Consider the following 17014-nt stretch of genomic DNA (forward strand, 5'->3'; position numbering starts at 1 on the left):
CAGAAGCCCCTGCTGCTCGTCACAGTGGAGTTGAGCGCAGCCTCCGCCTGGGCCCAGGTGCCGTGAACACTCTTCTTCCGGGAGGCGCCCAGCCATGCAAAACACGGGAAAGCGCCGCCCGCTGCGTCACCTGAGGGAGAGACCCCCGTCTGCCTGGCAGGGATCCCACGTCCTCACCCTCCGAGGCTGCGCACACCCAGCCAGGTCTGCAGCCTTCCTGGGTCTCACACTCGGCCCTGGGAGGGGAGGATGGTGTGGGGAGCGAAGGCTTTCTGCGGGGCTTGACTGTGGAGGTGCACAGACGAATAGGCAGGCCGAGCAACTTGATGGGTGGTCCTCAAGTTGGTAGTTCATGCATTTCTACAAATACCCAGCTGGCCCCACGTGGCGCCTGAGCCACGGCTCTCAGGTCTGCCCCTGCCCGTCACGGAACGTGTGGCCTGTGGGGGCCAGGAGGCCGCCCTGGACCCGCTCCGGTTCCACCTGGAGCGCACTGGTGCCCAGAGCACCGGGAGCCGGGCCCGCTGGCCTTGTACATCCGACTCCGGACTGGGAGCCACACAATAGTGGAGTGCAAGTCGCTCGCGCTGCGTCATGATCCCCAAGCTCGTGGGACTCAGCCGTTCCACTCGGTGGAGGTGCCCAGGAGACGGGCACTGTGTGAGGTGGCCAGGACCTCGAACAGATGCCAACAGCACAGGAGGGATGCTATGCCTGAGCAGGTGTCAGTGTGAGGAGGAAGCCTCCCAGGTACAATCCATCCGGCGGAATGACCACACCCTGGGCTCTGCCCACCACCCACCTCTACTCTCAGCTGCCAGGGGAAAGGCCCACGGGAACCGGACAACCAGAGGCGGAGAAGGGGTGGCACAAAGGCGGAGGGGTGTGCTGCGAAGCCCAGGATGGCAGCGGGTGCACCGGAGCAGAAGGGCAGGCACCCCTGGGGCTCCCTGGAGGAGAGGGTCCCAGCAGCTCCGTGTCTGCCTGGGCGTTAGCCGGGCAGGGCGGCGGAGCCTGGAGACGCCTCGGGTGAGCGCGGAGCCCGCCCGCTGCCTGCAGGCTTTACGCCCTCTCCCCAAACAGGCGGACTCCACACGTGCTGCCTGCGGCGAGACCACGCTGGGACTGGGAGCCGGCTCTGCGTGGGCACCACGTGGGGCTCAGGCAGGGCCTCTGCAAACACGAGGGTGGCCCGGCCCCCGCTGCTGGAATGTCTCAGCGGGTCCAGAGCGCGGAACCCTCCTCCTCTCTCGCCACAAGGACCAGGCCGCTCAGGCGGCTCCTCCCCAGGTGGTCCGGAAGCGCCTTCGGGGCTGGTCAGGACCCGAAAGACACCGAGGGCTGCAGCACACCGGTGAGGCCAGGCCACGCCTGCAGTGCTGGGGCCCCCAGGCCCTAGTTAGCTTGGTGGCCAGCTGTTAGGGGGTGAACTGTATCCTCCCCAAATTCCTGTGGAGTCCCAGCCCCGATACCTTAGGAGTGACCCTATTTGGGAGCGGGGTCATTGCAGATGAAACCAGTTAAGAGGAGGTCTCACTGGAGTCCTTGCAAAGGGGGGACTTGGACAGACAGCTCACAGGGCAGGGAGGGCACCATGTGATGAGGGAGGCACCGCAAATGCCAAGGATGGCCAGCAAGCCACCAGAGACATCCCCTCGGAGCCAACCCGCTGACACCTTCTCCTCGGAGTCCGGCCTCCAGAGGTCTGAGGCAACAGACTTGCTATTTAAGCCACTCCATTTGTGGTCCTTTGTTACGACAGCCCTAGCGAATGACTGCGGGGGCTAGAGCGGGGTGGACGCAACGAAGAGACATCCCTGCCGTAGTCCCTGGCTCCCTCAGGATCTCTCTCCCAGGCACTGCACAATTGCACCCGTGTCAGAACCCCCAGCAGCCTGGCTGCTTGCACAGGCCTCCAGCCGTGGTGAGTCTGCACCTGCAGGAAGGACCCGCCCAGGCAGCTGGAACTCAGGCTGTTCTTTCCGGAAGGAAATTGTAAGCTTGTAGGAACACGCTTAGATGAGTGGCTGGTGTTTGAAAACATGCACATGTAGACACACATGCATGGAGACACACAGGCACACATGCAGACACACATGAAGATGTGAGCGCACACACATGTAGACACATGGATGCACATGTGCACACACATACACACACATGCACTGGGGCTCACCACGTTCATCAGGTTCTCATGGTCTCCACTGTACTGTCTCGGCTTCTTTTCCCTGAAATGAAAAATAAGATGTCCCCGTGATATCAAACTCGCCATCTAAAATCAAACATACACCCCCTTCCCATCCTAATTTCAGAACCAGTTTAACTGCCAAGGAAGCAGAGCCGGACAGGCGTGGGCGGGAGGGGGCGAAGGGGCAAGTCACAGCAGGGTCCCCACAAGAGGACCGAGACAAGATGCTGAGGAGAAACTGATCGTATCTAGAATGCTGGGTGAGTGATGCCTTAAAAAAAGAGAACCCAGACATCTCTCCTGTTCTCAGCTTGGAGGCTTTGCAGGCTCACACTGCCGTGGGCCTCAGAAAATAATCAAACAAAAGACACCTTCTGGCACGTCAGGAAGGGCGCATGCTCTCAGGATGAGTCATGTGTACTTCCTTCCAGTCTGCGGAAAAGTCCGTGGAGTAAAAATAGAAGTTGTTTTTACTGGGACAGGCTAGGAAGCCATCAGTTCTAGAGCGCGTTTCCCACGGATGTGTAAGGCAACAGCGCCCCTAGTGGGAGACTCAACAACTACAGAGGCGGGCTGCCCAGGCCTGGGAGCAAAGGCCCCCTTGGTCCTGGTCACCCTGTCCCAGCCCCGCAGGCCTGGGTCCCCACTGGGCAGGCAGGAGGGGCTCCTGGGTTCGGGGAGTCCAGCTTTGCTTCTCTTGACAGAGCCACCAGGGTAGGAAGCCATGTCCAGACTCTGAAATGACACGTGCTGAGTCTCCTGAGGCTGCTGGAAGGGCGCGGGCTCTCACCTGTCACAGCTGGAGCACAGAAAGACGAGGAAGGCGATGAGGAAGAAAGTGGCGGCAGCTGCCAAACTTCCCCACAGGACCACCTGCAGGTGTCCGCCCAGCAGGCTCCCGGAGGGCCCCATGGCGGGAGCCGGAGGTGGCGCCGCTGGTGAGTCGGTCAGTCCTCCAGACCTGGTGGCATCAGGGCCGAGGGCGGCGCCCACCGCAGAGACCAACCTGTTTGAAACAAGGTCTCAGGTGACAAGGCGCCAGCACCTGCTCACTAGTCCTGCCGGGGAAGGCTTTGCTGAGTCAGGGCCAGGGAGGCGAGTGCTCTGGCGCGGGACCTCCGTCCCCTCTCCGTCCAGGCCTTGGTCTCCTCTCCTGCACAGGCAGGCTGGGACCGTCCGCACCTGCACGGCGTGTGCGGCGGGGTGTCTGATCACGCCGGCACGTTGGTGGGTAGATTCCTTGGTGCCTTCGTGTACAGTAGGACCCAGTGCCCACAGCAAGCACACGTGTGCTGGATTCTCTGACTCCCCAGGCAAAGCATTCATTCCATGGCGTTCCCCAACGTCTTCCCCACTGTCTCCCCAGCTCCCCTAACCTGCTTTTCTTCCCGAGGTTTGAGGTCAGTGCCGTCAAGGCCATAGGATGTCTCCCATTCACCTCAAAAACAGTCGTCTATCCGAGCAGGTGGCTGCCTATGTTCAGGGCCAGCTCTCCCTGTGCTTCTCCAAACACCCCTACACATGGTTCAGGTGAACGGGGGTCTGTGCTGAGGAACAGCACCAGCAGGAAACAAGGCCATGAACGTCCGGTGCAGCACAAGAGCGGTACCCAGGACACCTTAGCACCCGCCTGGGCCGTGCGTCCGTGAAATGCATTCTTCACTAATCACTGCCGCTCGCCCGGCTCCCCTAGCCCCGCACGCCCTGCTCCCCTAGCCCCACAGCACTGCACGCACCGCTCCGCTAGCCCCGTTTCCAGCCGAGGCAGGTGAGGGGCAGAGACGCTGAGCTCCCCTCCAGGTGTCAGGTGCTAACTGGCAGGTGAGGTGGAGGCCAGGCCTCTGACTCCGAAGCCTGGGTCCCAGCTACATTGCTTCTAAGTGCATACCATCAGAATAGTTTTCCCAGCTCTTGTCACAGGCTTTGAAAAAGCCTAGTATAATCAGATGAATGGTGCTCTCTCATCAGAGAGGTCTTATTTAAAGAACATTTGCTTTGCTCAATTCTAGAGTATTCTCAGAAGGAACAGCCTCTAACTTAATCTCAAGGTTCATGAATAAGGTAAACAGATACATATTTTTATCTTATAACTAGGGGCCTGGTGCATGAAATTCGTGCACTGGGGGAGGTGGAGGGTCCCTCAGCTCAGCCTGCCTCCTCTCACAGACTGGGAGCCCCCAGGGGATGTCCTAAGCCACAGTCTGGCCTCCCTCTGTGGGAGGCGACTGGGCTGATCAGGAGAAGGCGCCACCCCCATCACCCCGCTGCCACAGCCACTGCCGGCCGCCGCAGCCGCCAAGGTGTTTTCATCAACACGGACTCCAGTCCCTTCACCACAAAAAAAAATGACAACTTCCTTTAGGCATTTTCAAGATGTGTCTTTCCTAGGATATGACATTTCTTTTTTTTTTTATATTCACCTGAGGATATGTTTCCATTGATTTTTAGAGAGCGTGGAAGAGAGAGGGAGAGACAGAAACAGCAATGTGAGAGGGTCACTTTGAATGGTTGCCTCCTGCATGAGCCCTGACCTGGGGCCCAGCCAGGGAGGAGCCTGTAACCTAGGTACATGCCCTTGATCAGAATCGAACCCGGACCCTGCGGTCAGCAGGCCGAGGCTCTATCCACTGAGCCAGACTGGCTAGGACAGGATATGACATTTCTTAGCCCCTCCAGCAGCGGCCTTCGTTTTTTTCTCCAGGATTGAGGTGGAAAAACCCTAGATCACCTTCTTGGATTCTTATAACCCAAGTTACCAAGAATATTGCAAGTGGTGGCATACAGGGAGCTTAGCCAATGAGTGGTCAGAAAAGGTGTTTACACTGGAACTGGTTTGGCTCAGTGGATAGAGCATCGGCCTGCAGACTGAAAGGTCCCAGGTTTGATTCCTGTTAAGGGCATGTACCTTGGTTGGGGGCACATCCCCAGTGGGGAGTGTGCAGGAGACAGCTGATCAATATTTCTCTCTCATTGATGTTTCCAACTGTCTATCCCTCTCCCCTCTTCTCTGTAAAAAGATCAATAAAATATATTTTTAAAAGAAAAGAAAAGAAAAGGTGTTTCCTCTGCAGCTCATGTGCAGAGGACCCCCTGTGTTGTGTCCACTGGGCTGGGGGGGGGGCCATGGCCCAGGGGGGGGATGCCCCCCAGGCCAGCAGCCCCGGGTTGTAGGTGCCGGGCTGGGGGGCATGGACCTGGGCCGCTGCTTGGCGCCGGAGCATGCACTAGCGGCCGCGGGGCGGGAACATCCAATTGGCGCCTGCGCCCATAGGCCCGAGTGGTCGGGGGTGTTCTGGGACCCTGGCCGCTCAGGGCTTATTCGCGGGCCTACAGGCTAGGAGCGGCCTGGGTCCTGAGGATGTTCCCGGGACCCAGGCCGCTCTGCGCCTGCATGTGCAAATTAACCTTCCATCTTTGTTGGGTTAATTTGCATACTCACTCCTGATTGGCTGGTGAGCGTAGTGGAGGTACGGTCAATTTACATGTTTCTCTTTTATTATATAGGATAATGGGTCAAAAAAACATATTTTCTTGAAAAAGACTGGCTGTTTCTGTTCTCACTGGCTTCGCAGGAGGAGCTGTCGCCTATCTCGCCATCACTGGCAATCCCAGCAGCCAACACTCGGCGGCCTGTGGCCACAGGAGCACACAGAGAAACGGGGAACTAAAGTCGTTTCCGCAAAGGCGGTTCAATGGGACCAAATCTTCTCCAGGTGAACTATTTCCCATATATATATATAAGGTTGAGGATAGATAACAAAAAGCTGGAGAAAAAGAGAGAAAACCTGCACTGCGTACACAGACAATTCTAGAAGACAAGGGGGCTGTGCTCCTCAGTCCTTGAATCAACAGGAACTCTTCCCGCCTCTCAGTACATAAAAGCACCCTGTCCGGAGTAGGAGGGACTTCCTTCGTCCCAGGTGGTTTGTAAACAATCCACACACGGTCAAGGTCAGGTCACAGGCGTCCACAGTGCCCTGGCTCGGCTGCCCCAGGCAGCTCTAACGAATGGACATCCCCGCCCCTTCTCTTAGGATTTGTTGAAACAATGAACCAGTCACTTTAAACTCAGACTACAAGTTGGTACCACAGTGAGTTCCTAAGACACACTCAAGCAAGCACATGTCACGGCAACCTAGGGGTCCACGTGGGATCGTTCTACGCGTGGCTGAAAGCACGGCACCGGTGACCTGTATGCAGGCTGTGCTTGCTTCCTCCATCCCTCCTCCATCGCACGCAGTTCACCAGTGTCTGCTAAGGAAGCGCAGGTTCTGAGAAAACAGTTGCTGTGAAAGTTAAAGCAAAGCCAGACACGGGCCCCGTGACAGCTGTGGGCCTCTAGCACCCGCTCATCTCTGTTCGATTCTCCCTTCTTTTGAGCTCTCCCCGCCAGGGAGGCCAACAGCGTACAGTGAAATGTGTGAGGTGCCGGCCGATCGGAACAGTGTAGGGAGGAGGAGGATCAGAGCTAGTACAACGGGCTTCGAATAAAGGTTGTAACTCAGAAAAAATGTGTCTGAGCTCCTGGCTACTCCCCTTCAACTAGAATTGGCTGAAAAGCTACCAAAAGAAACACTTTTCCCCCAAAAGTTCTCATTGTGGACAAAAATCTCAGTGAAGAGAATGACCATCATCTGATACACGTTTCCTGGTCAGATACATTGTGATCGCCAAGGCCAACGTGCCTCCAGCTCCCAGGAGCCTCCAGCGCAGCTGGACAGACCAGGAGCAACACAGTCCAGGGGTAGGAGTGGGGCAGGGCCAGGAGCCCTGGGAGGGGCCACACACAGGTGGCTCTGACCTCACAGCACACCTCCAGGGGGTCATACTCCTCTGGTCTTCGCTGACTTTAATGTTGGTGGCTTACCTACCACTGAGACAGATTTGCCCTCCCCCAGGTGTGCAGATGCACTGACCCCCACGTGTGCAGCTGGACTGACCCCCACGTGTGAAGATGCACACGTGACTTCCTTGTTCTTCCTTCTTGGTGAGGAGGAGACAGGCTTCCTGTGAGTGGTCCAGGGCTCGTCCTAGAAGGCTCTGGCCTTTCCTCCAGGCTGGAGCCGTGCGCGGGGGGGGGGGGGGGGGGGGGGGGGCGCGGGCGCGGGCAGGAGGGGTTCTTGAGCTAAAGGCCGTGCTCAGGGTCCTGCTTTGGTTTAATCGGAGCAGTGCCGGGAACACTGTCCTTCCCCCGCTGAGCTCTCCCAGGCTTAGCGATAGAGGGACGCGTAAGGGAACAGGAGGTGCGGTGTCTGGGAGGTCAGTTACCCGATAGGAAGGGCCTGCCACAGACCACACACTGTGCCCTTATCGACCAGGAGCCTCGTGGGAAAGACACTCCAAGGCTCTGAGTCCGTGATACTCTTACCGCCAGGACCACACTGTTTCCTGCCGCTTCCTCTACCAAGGAAGGCACTTTCTGAGTCCCCAGAACGAGTCCATCCCAGCAGAAATGTGCGAAGATTTGGGGCTCCCCTCCTGATATGTTCATGGTGATACTTCAGCCTGTCTCAGTCCTGTTCTTACCTGCCGCCATCCGTCGCATTCAATTACAGGCTATCATCTCCTCAAAGTATAGAACACATCTGCGGTCAGACCACGTGTGTACACAGTCGCCGAGTGATTCCACACCGGGCAGAGGGGCCCCTGCACTGCCGCCGCACTCACAGCTGTGCGCCGCCGCCAGGTGGGCACCGAGGTGGGCGTGGCAGGAAACAGCAGGCCCAGCTTCCTAGCTGTGCCCAGTTCTCCTTGTTCTAGAACAGGCTCCACGTCGGCTCATCGCTGGACAGTCACAGCCGAGACTATCATTTCACACTAATTGCTGTAAAGGAGGCAGCTCACCCCCAACCCAGTTTTATGTAATCTCAGGCTTCGGTGGGAACTCCTATTTGACCCCAAGAAAGGTCAGTGCATTAAGTTGTAGGACTTCTGTGGGGGATCCTTTAAAAAATTGGCCTGGATAATGATTTTGGACTAAAATATTTTGGATGAAATTATTTTGGTCCGTACTTATTCTTTCGTATCCATTAATTTCGTGATTTTAATCAATATGTGATTCAATCTGTAGAAAAACCGATGCCTTTTACTTTACAGCAGGTTCATTTTTTACCACAAGGTGGCGGTATAACGCCATCCGCGGCCGGCTCCTCAGGGAGACCTGGTTCTTGCTTGTTCTTGCTGCCTGTGCTGTATGCTTGTCCTTTTAATTGTCCCCATCAACCTGGGCTATCAGCCTCCAAAATCCACTTCTTCAGGCAGGAAAACAGACACCAGACAGAATTAATGAGAGGAGCAGACCCACTGCAGCGATCTGCTTTTTAGCCAAACGCTCTCGCAGGCAGGTGCTCTGACCCCAGGAATTCTGGGGGTGAATTTGGCGGAGTGGTGTGGTGGGAGCCGAGCTGCTTCAAACTCGGCTCCTTTGAAGCAGATTTGGGCAGCCGTGACTCACTCCCCCGGCACAGCTGACCTGGTGGACCTGTAACTAAGCAAGATAGAAACCGCCTCCACTGTGGCCTGGCGGATGGGCCCAGCCCCACGGCACGCCTCCTTCCTGGTCCTCTCCGCGTGTGGGTCCACGCGGCAAGATGACACGGAGCCACGGTTACCAAACACGTTTAGTGTGGCAAGGAGCAAGGTGCTGCTGAGCTCTGTCCTGGAGGCACCTGGCCTCGCCCCAGGCCACGGCTCCACTGCCTCCCAGCACCCCCCCCCCCCCCCGCCCCCCACAAGGGGTTCAGCTAAAGTATTTACATTCAGGCAGATTTCTCTTCTGACTAAGGCAAGCCTGCTACACTGAACTTGGCCAGGGCTGCTGTCAACATGGGAATCAGTCAAGCAAATGTCTGCAAACCCCCCTCCCCCGCCCCTTCCCCCAAGGCACAAGATTTCCTGCCAAATGAGGTCGTTGAAATGTTCTCCCAACCCCCTCCTTCCCTGAGTGTGTGTGTGTGTGTGTGTGGGGGGGGGGGGGATACCCCAGGAGCAGAGGGAGGCCAGGAGCCAGGGTCAGAGCTTCTCCTTCAGAGCTGCTGGCGTCACTTACAACACCCCCTGGGAGCCAGGCCCTGAGGCTTCTTTCTGCAGCAGCTTCAGGGAAACAGAGGCAGGACCCTGCAGGCTCCCCGCCCCCAGGCCCGGCCTGCGCGGCAGCTGGAGGCAGAGGGCGCCGGCCTCTGTCCTGGGAGCAGGACATAAATCCTGCAGTTCTGTCAGCGTCCCCTGATGCTGCACAGACCCCACCATGGACCCACACAGGAAACGGGCCCTGGCCTGGGTGGGGGGAGGGGCCTGCATCTTCCAAACCAGTGAACTGGCATCCCAGAAGCCATACAGTTGATTGCTGCGTTCCCGCCTCAGAAAAGCTAATGGGTCAGCGACTTCGATGGGCAAGGGAGACTTCCCAGAGGGCTTTCCTCCTGTCCTGACCTAAAAATAACCCGGTTTCCTATTTTGTTTTAATGGTAATCTCGCCGGGGGTCGGGGGGAGGAGGAGGGGGAGGAAAAGGGAGGGTGGATTCCGAGGATCCCAGGTAAGGGCTTCGTTCTGCCGAAGCAGCTCTAACCCATGTCTCAGAGGCTGCGATGGCCCCCGGCCCTCCTTCCTGCCCTGCCTGTCTATTCATCTAAATGGAGGGCCCTCCGGGGCCGGGACGTGTCCACCCACGTCCCACCGGAGTCCCAGCATCCATGTGAGCGGGGAATTTTTATTGAGCGAGTACTTGTTTTTGAGGGAAGAATGACGAGTAGATTGCCAAGCTGACTCTCAAAAGGTAAGTTTAGTTAGTAATTTACAGGTAAGGGAGACAAGGAGAAAACCACAGATGAGCCTGTCAGGTTAGGGACTCAACCATAAGCCACGTGTGTCTGAAGGCCGACCTTGCTCTGGAACGGACACAGCACCTGGCCTCGGCGTCCCGCGCCCAAAGCCACTGCCGTCTCCCGGGAGGGTCAGCCCTCGGCATGTCCTTCTGTACGGGATCCCCACCAGCCTCAGGCTCCCGGCACTGGCGACCCGGGCCCCAAGCTGTGGTCCCCTGACCCTTCCCACAGGCCGTCTCAGGCCGTCTCCAGCCCCTGGGATCCCCGACACAGCCCCCACCCCCAGGTCTTCAGAGATGGTAAGAATTAGAAGAAACTCCTGTTTTCTCAGATGACATTGAATTGCACAGGGACACGGCTGTAGACAGACCTCCATGGCTCTGCCTCCAGCCTGCCCGGGGCCCAAGCACTCGAAACCCTACGTCACCTTCCTGGGACCCTGCCATAGCGCAGTGTGTCAGGAACACGCCGGGCTGGGAACGTGGTCCGTCAGCAGTCCTGATGCGCTGAGAGATGGGTAAGAACCATCTCACAGGTTCTGGAACATCACTGATCTGTCCTTGATTCTGTCGCCAGGACCCATCTAGATACCAGTGAGGAAGGCTTCAGCCCCCCAAGATTTCAGTACAGTCTAGCTAATGCTCCCCAAGGACTGCACCCTACCATTCAAGAGGGCAGGTGTAGAGTGAAAGGTCAAGTCCCAATCTTTCATATTTCTCACAGACCTGTGATCTGGCACCTTCCCCCCATTGGAGACTGGGCGTGGCTCTCAGATGCACGAGGGGTGCTTTTCTCCCACTGCCAACAGGGACACTGTTCCCTCTGCATGTGGCTGACATGGTCCTGTTGTCATGAGTGAGGGGCTATCTATTTTTTTAATTTCTTTTTTACAAATATATTGATGAGATAGAAACATAAATTTGCCATTCCACCCACTTATACGCTCATTGGTTGATTCTTGTATGTGCCCTGACCGGGGATAGAACACACAGCCTAGGCATGTCAGGACCACGGCCAGCCAGCTGAGCCAGGCTGAGACACTGCATTAAGTCATACACTGACATATGTGTGTCATAGAAAGCTGGCTGTTATGAAATACTAATATAATAAACTGTCATGATTTGTTCACTTGCATTTTTTTGGTAAAACTGTTAGTGGCATTGTTCTGTTGTATAGTACATAAAGCTGTGTGTGTCCGAGTGGTAAACTCAGAGATTTTAGTGCTTGGAAGGAGGTTTTTTTAAATCCTGAAAAATTAGTTTGCTTTTTTTAAAAAAAATAGCAACTAAATTGTACATACAAAAATCATATTTTCTTTTCTCCTTCCTGCTCATATGCCGGGCTGGAAGCTCAAAGCTGTAATTATCCTTCAATTATAGCAATTACTGTAGTCTACATCGTTCTTCCTCTCTCTGCATCAACCCCAATTACAAGTGTTTGATTTCGTACGTTTTGAAGAATCTTTCATAGACGTCTTCATCATGACAGCCTCGATGTTTCTTAGAATCAGGTTTTAACTTCTCAGTACGCCTACCTGGACCTTCACCGCTCCTTCCCGTGGGCTGGTCCTTTACAGATTTAAAAAGCTATCCATGTGCAGATTAGGCTTTAGAGGAAGATACGATTTTCAAAAAAGCAAAGGATGAGAAAAGGAAAAAGGAAGAAAGGCAGGCAGGAAAATAAAAGATCTTCTGCTGAACTGACCTTGGGAGCAGACGTTCTGACCGCTCAGGGAACAGTGAAAGAAGAATCCAGATGGCGTGAGGTGAGTGCAAGGGCTGAGATGATTAAAGCCAAACCAACTTGTCCAGATGGTGCGGCTCAGTGGTTGCCTGTAAGCCCGTGAACCAGGAGGTCACAGTTTGATTCCTGGTCAGGGCACAGGCCCGGGTTGCGGGCTCAATCCCCAGCAGGGGGCGTGCAGGAGGCAGCTGATCCATGATTCTCTCTCATCATTGATGTTTCTATTCCTCTCTCCCTCTCCCTTCCTCTCTCTGAAATCAATAAAAAGAGATTAAAAAACAAACAAACAAACCACACACCAAAAGAACTTTATCATGAAGGCAGTGGAGAATTATTAAACTCCTTGGCATCAGACTAGGGTTTTCAAGCCTGGCTGAACGTTAGAATCGCTTGGGAAACTTTTGACAATACACTGATGCTCAGGCCTAACCCCAGAAGTTGGCTGAATTGGGCCAGGTCGGGGGGTCTGAACATTGATATTTGTAAAGTGTCTCCAGAGCATCTGAATAGATTGTGAGGGCTGGGAATCCCTTGGCTAGACTCTTCACTCATGCTTTAAACTCATCACAGGCTAATGCTGCTTATTTCTTACTAGAGGCCCGGTGCACAAAATTCATTTCGGGTAGGGTCCCTAGGCCTGGCTGGCGATCAGGGCTGATCAGGGCCTTCCAGCAGCCGGCTGGGGCCTTCCTTCATTCTGTGCTGCCCCCTGGTGGTCAGCACATGTCATAGTGAGCGATCGGTCTCCCGGTCAAACTCCCACAGGGACAATTTGCATATTAGGCTTTTATATATATATAGATAGTAAATGGAACACAGCATGGTTAGGATGTAACAACATCGACAGACACAACTCATTGTTCCTCTTGCCACACATATGGACACTGGGAACCATGAAGCCAAGCTCTGTGCACAGGCTTATCCTTGGACCCTGGTCAACCAGGCATGTGTGAAGTCTATGTAAGAAGGCAGTCTGGGCTGGCGACAGCATGACTCAGTCTCAGAGCACGTGAGTTCTCTCACTGCCTGCAATATTATGCCGATGGATTTTTCTGTATTCCTCAAAATGCTAATCTGAAAGACGTATGGGTAAACATAATTGATTAAACTAAAATAGCATTACTTTAAAGTATTTTCAAATATAAAAATGTCAACATGAAATGCAAAACAATCTCAGGTCTGTTATTGGCTCCCATGTCCCACGGTCTTTAGGCTGCATGTCAAAGCTAATCTAAAAATACATTCCTGTGTCTCCAAGTGCGTGGTGCTGAGTCAGGATGAGGCCCCCAAGCCCGCTCAGGAAGCTCAGTGCCGTGAAAGGGGCATAGTCGTGGGGTTGTGTGATGCAGGAGGAGGTGCCAACTGGGAAACCTTCTTGTAAAAAATGGGAACTTGTGCAAAATGACCATAATTCTCGAGGTAAAGAGTGTTCTAGAAATGAGCACACGTTTCTCTATGCTTTAGGCTTCTTAAGCTTCTCTCTTGATCTCCATGCTTACATGGACACAATGCCCTTTGTTCAGCTACATTTAACAAACATTATTATTTTTTATTTTTTAAATACATTTTTATTGATTACAGAGAGGAAGGGAGAGGGAGAGAGAAATCATTGACAAGCTGCCTCCTGCACGCCCTACACTGGGGATCAAGCCCGCAACCCAGGCATGTGCACTTGACCAGAATCGAACCCAGGACCTTTCAGACCAAAGGCCAACGCTCTATCCACTGAGCCAAACCAGCTAGGGCAGTGGTCGGCAAACTCATTAGTCAGCAGAGCCGCAGTTTGCCGACCACTGAGCTAGGGCAACAAACATTCATTGAAGGACTGCCATGGGCCCGGCGGGCCCTACCCCTCCAGCCTCTGCTGGTTCCGTAGTCTCCTTGGCAATGACCGTTCAAACCCACGATAGTCTTCTCTCTAGCTCCTGAGCATATCCAGTGTGTCCTCACCTGTGTCTTTTATGCTGTGTGTCCTCAGCTTATCACACAGCGGGTTCCTCTTTCCTTTTTTCTGTCCTGTTCAGACATCATGTTCCCAGAGAAGCTTTCACTGACCAACCACGCTAAGCTCTCCTGTCCACAGCCACACACCCTGAGCGTGTCCAGTCTCCTCGAAAGCCCTCCTGTCCGTCCTCAACCCAGCCTGATCCCAGAACCCCTCTTCCTTCCTGTTCCCCCTACACGACAGCGTCTTAGTTAGTGGTCTTTGGGTTTATGGTGGCATGATGCCCTCTAGAATGTAACTTCTAGAATATAACCCAGTGAGTGAATGTATTATTTTTGCAGTCTTACCAAGAATAGTTACGAATACAGTGTTGTAGTCTTTTTTAAATTGATTTTTAGAGAGAGAGGAAAGGAGAGGGAGAGAGAAACATCTATCAGCTTCCTCCTGCATGCCCCCTACAGGGGATTGAGCCCACAACCCGGGCATGCACCCTGACCAGGAATTGAACCAGCAAACTTTTTGTTCTTGGGACAATGCACAACCAACTGAGCCACACTGGCCAGGGCATATAGTCTTGTATTATTTAAGGTTGAAACTATAATGTTAATAGATAATAAATGAGTATCTACATTGTAATTTTAACCTATATGCATGTGTTAGGGTTTTAATTAGACCCCCAGAGCCAGCCACTTTGGGGAGAAAGCGATTTGCATGGCGTACCTCGCTGTCCTCTGGCTGGCTGTCGGCTTCTGCCAGAAGCTTCTCCATTTGCAAATCTTGCAATCCTGGCTGTTCCTCTTGGCTCCCAGCAGGAAGCAGCTAGACATCACTGTCTGACTTTGCACTTCCAACCTTCTGCTGAGGTTTCTGTAGGTCATTTTATTGCGGGGGTGGAGGGGGGGTTAGCACCATGTTTGTCAGCATAGGGTCCTCAGTTCATGTGGAAAAGGTTGGGGGTCTCTCGCACCCTTCATTCCATGCACGTCTGGCTTGGGACAGGTGTTATACTGCAGAGAGCAGCCACTCAGCGTTGCAGGATTTGCTGCAGCCTGGGTGCTTGCTCAGTAATCTGACCCTGGCATTGTAATCACCCAGTACCAACAGTGCTGGCTGCGAAGGCAGCTGTGATGTCTTGGGGACAAATCTGACTGACTGACAGACAGGATCGACAGTTGGACATGACCTCTAATTCCAGCATTTCAAGCCATATTGACACCACACTCCGCTGGCCTCCCGGCTGTGTGCCTGTCTGCACGTTGGCTCTGCAGTGGCCCCGGTATTCCAGGGGTCCATTCAGTGTGTGAAAGGATAGCTGATATCACCGTCAACACCCGCTACCTTCGTATCATGTGCAACATGCATAGTTTAGTGCCCTGGCCCAGAAAAGGCACCCAACACATACTTAGTCCTTTTTTGCTTTCCTTGCTATTGTAAATATGTGTTGTTGTTTTAAAAATTGATTTCAGAGAGAGGAAGGGAGAGAGAAATAGAAATATCAATGATGTGGAGAGAAAATCATAGATAGACTGCCTCCTGCACACCTGCTACTGGAGACAGAGCCCACAACCCGGGCACGTGCCCTTGACCGGAATCAAACCATGACCTCCTGGTTCATAGGTCGATGCTCAACCGTTGAGCCACACAAGCAGGCACCTTGCTGTGTGAACAAAAACTTACTTTATTCAAACTTAAAGACGAATCTGCACCTTTTAAAAACGAAATGTAGCTGAAGCATTCGAATGCACAGCGAATACCTGATTACTTCTAGTTCGTTAGAGCTGTGCTGAATGTGAACGGTGAAATGCCATCCCTCTCAGCATCAGAATCGGCTGCTTCAAATGCCGGAGCCCATGACATACAGTGTTCTGCACGACGGTAGATCTTGCTTTAACCAAATCCAGTATGTATAAATCCGTATTTATAAAAGAGTGGTATTGTGAAATAATAGAAATGTTTTATGAAAAATTCTATTTTGAAAGGTGATTAATTCAAATTTGTTTAAAATGTATTCAATTTCAAGTAAAAGTCTATTTGAAATTTCCAGAAATCTAGGTCATGCACACAGTAGACCAGGGGTCCTCAAACTTTTTAAACAGGGGGCCAGTTCACTGTCCCTCAGACCATTGGAGGGCTGGACTATAGTTAAAAAAAAAAACTATGAACCAATTCCTATGCGCACTGCGGGCCCGGGACGAGTTGGCTGCTAAGCAGGACAGGCAGCGGCACCTGGCGGGCCGGATAAATGTCCTCGGCGGGCCGCATGTGGCCCGCGGGCTGTAGTTTGAGGACGCCTGCGAGTAGACAGTCACAAAACCAAATCAGAAACAACAAGCATTTCTCAGCAATGACCATCCAAGGCTGTTCAAACTCTCAGGTTGGGGCAAAGGGCAAGTGTGTGGTGGTGAGCCAGGACGAGGCCCCCGAGCCCACTCAGGACGCTCAGCGCGGGAACGGGGCACAGACCGGGCTGTGTGACGCAGGAGGAGGCGCCCACTGTGACACCTTCTTCCCAAACATGTGAACCCGAACGGATTCCGCCTCTCAGTGTAACCACGGGCTTTATTTAACCTCTGCCCCTTGGCCTGCCCAGGCCCGTGAGCTCCGTTCTCAGGACCAGGAGCTGTGTGTGTCTGTGTGTCTGTCTGGACAGAGAAGACACAGCAGAGCCCATCTCTATGTGTGGCGTGCATAACTGTCCATCTGGGCGCCAATGAACCGTCACCGTGCCCTACGTGAGGAATGGAAGGCACAGGCCGTGGGGGGGCCACACGTCTGGGAAGACACCCAGGGCTCCCCTCTTCCCGGTGAGGTGACGGGATTTCTGTTCTCGGGTCAGTTTTAGGCCCTTTCTTGCAGCGCAGCACATTTCCTTGCTGGCGTCTTCTTTACACACCGGGGGCCCTTCTGCGTGTGCTGCCCGAGCCTCTTCCCTGCACAGAGGCCTCCCTCAGGGCTCCTCTCTGTGTGCAAGGGGCCCTTTACTAACGGCACCAGGTCACATCCAGGTCCTCCCGTGTACCTCCCTCTCAGCCCCGCCCCCACCCTCTCATCCGACACCCCAGCTTCTTGGATCGCTTTCAAACCCTCCCTCAGCTAGTCCTTATCTCTGCACCTGAGACAGCCCCTCGTCCAAATCCCCAGCATCTCCTGTCTTGGCGCCCTATTCACATGCTGCCCGCCGATCCCTTTTTCCTACCCCAGCCGGACGGGTCTTCTCAAAGCAGTCTGATCACACCAAGCCCTCTGCTTACAACCCTCTCATGGCTTCCCACTGCTGGAAGGACACAGGAAGTGAGGTCAGATAAAGCAGCTGC

The 17014-nt window shown here is 54.0% G+C and overlaps 1 protein-coding gene across 1 annotated transcript in view; it reads right to left on the reverse strand.

The window, feature by feature from the left end:
• The window catches only part of PAG1 (phosphoprotein membrane anchor with glycosphingolipid microdomains 1), a 114730-nt gene that overhangs the window by 16872 nt on the left and 80844 nt on the right, over nt 1-17014 (reverse strand). The window contains exons 3-4 of the mRNA XM_080647100.1: nt 2979-3194; nt 2177-2228 (exon numbers count right to left, since the gene is read on the reverse strand). Of these exons, the coding sequence (XP_080503226.1) occupies nt 2177-2228; nt 2979-3100 (174 nt within the window). The 5' untranslated portion in view covers nt 3101-3194. The remainder of the gene's footprint in view (nt 1-2176; nt 2229-2978; nt 3195-17014) is intronic.

The sequence above is a fragment of the Plecotus auritus genome (genome assembly GCF_963455305.1).
Source record: "Plecotus auritus genome assembly, chromosome: 11".
Taxonomy (NCBI): Eukaryota; Metazoa; Chordata; class Mammalia; order Chiroptera; family Vespertilionidae; genus Plecotus; species Plecotus auritus.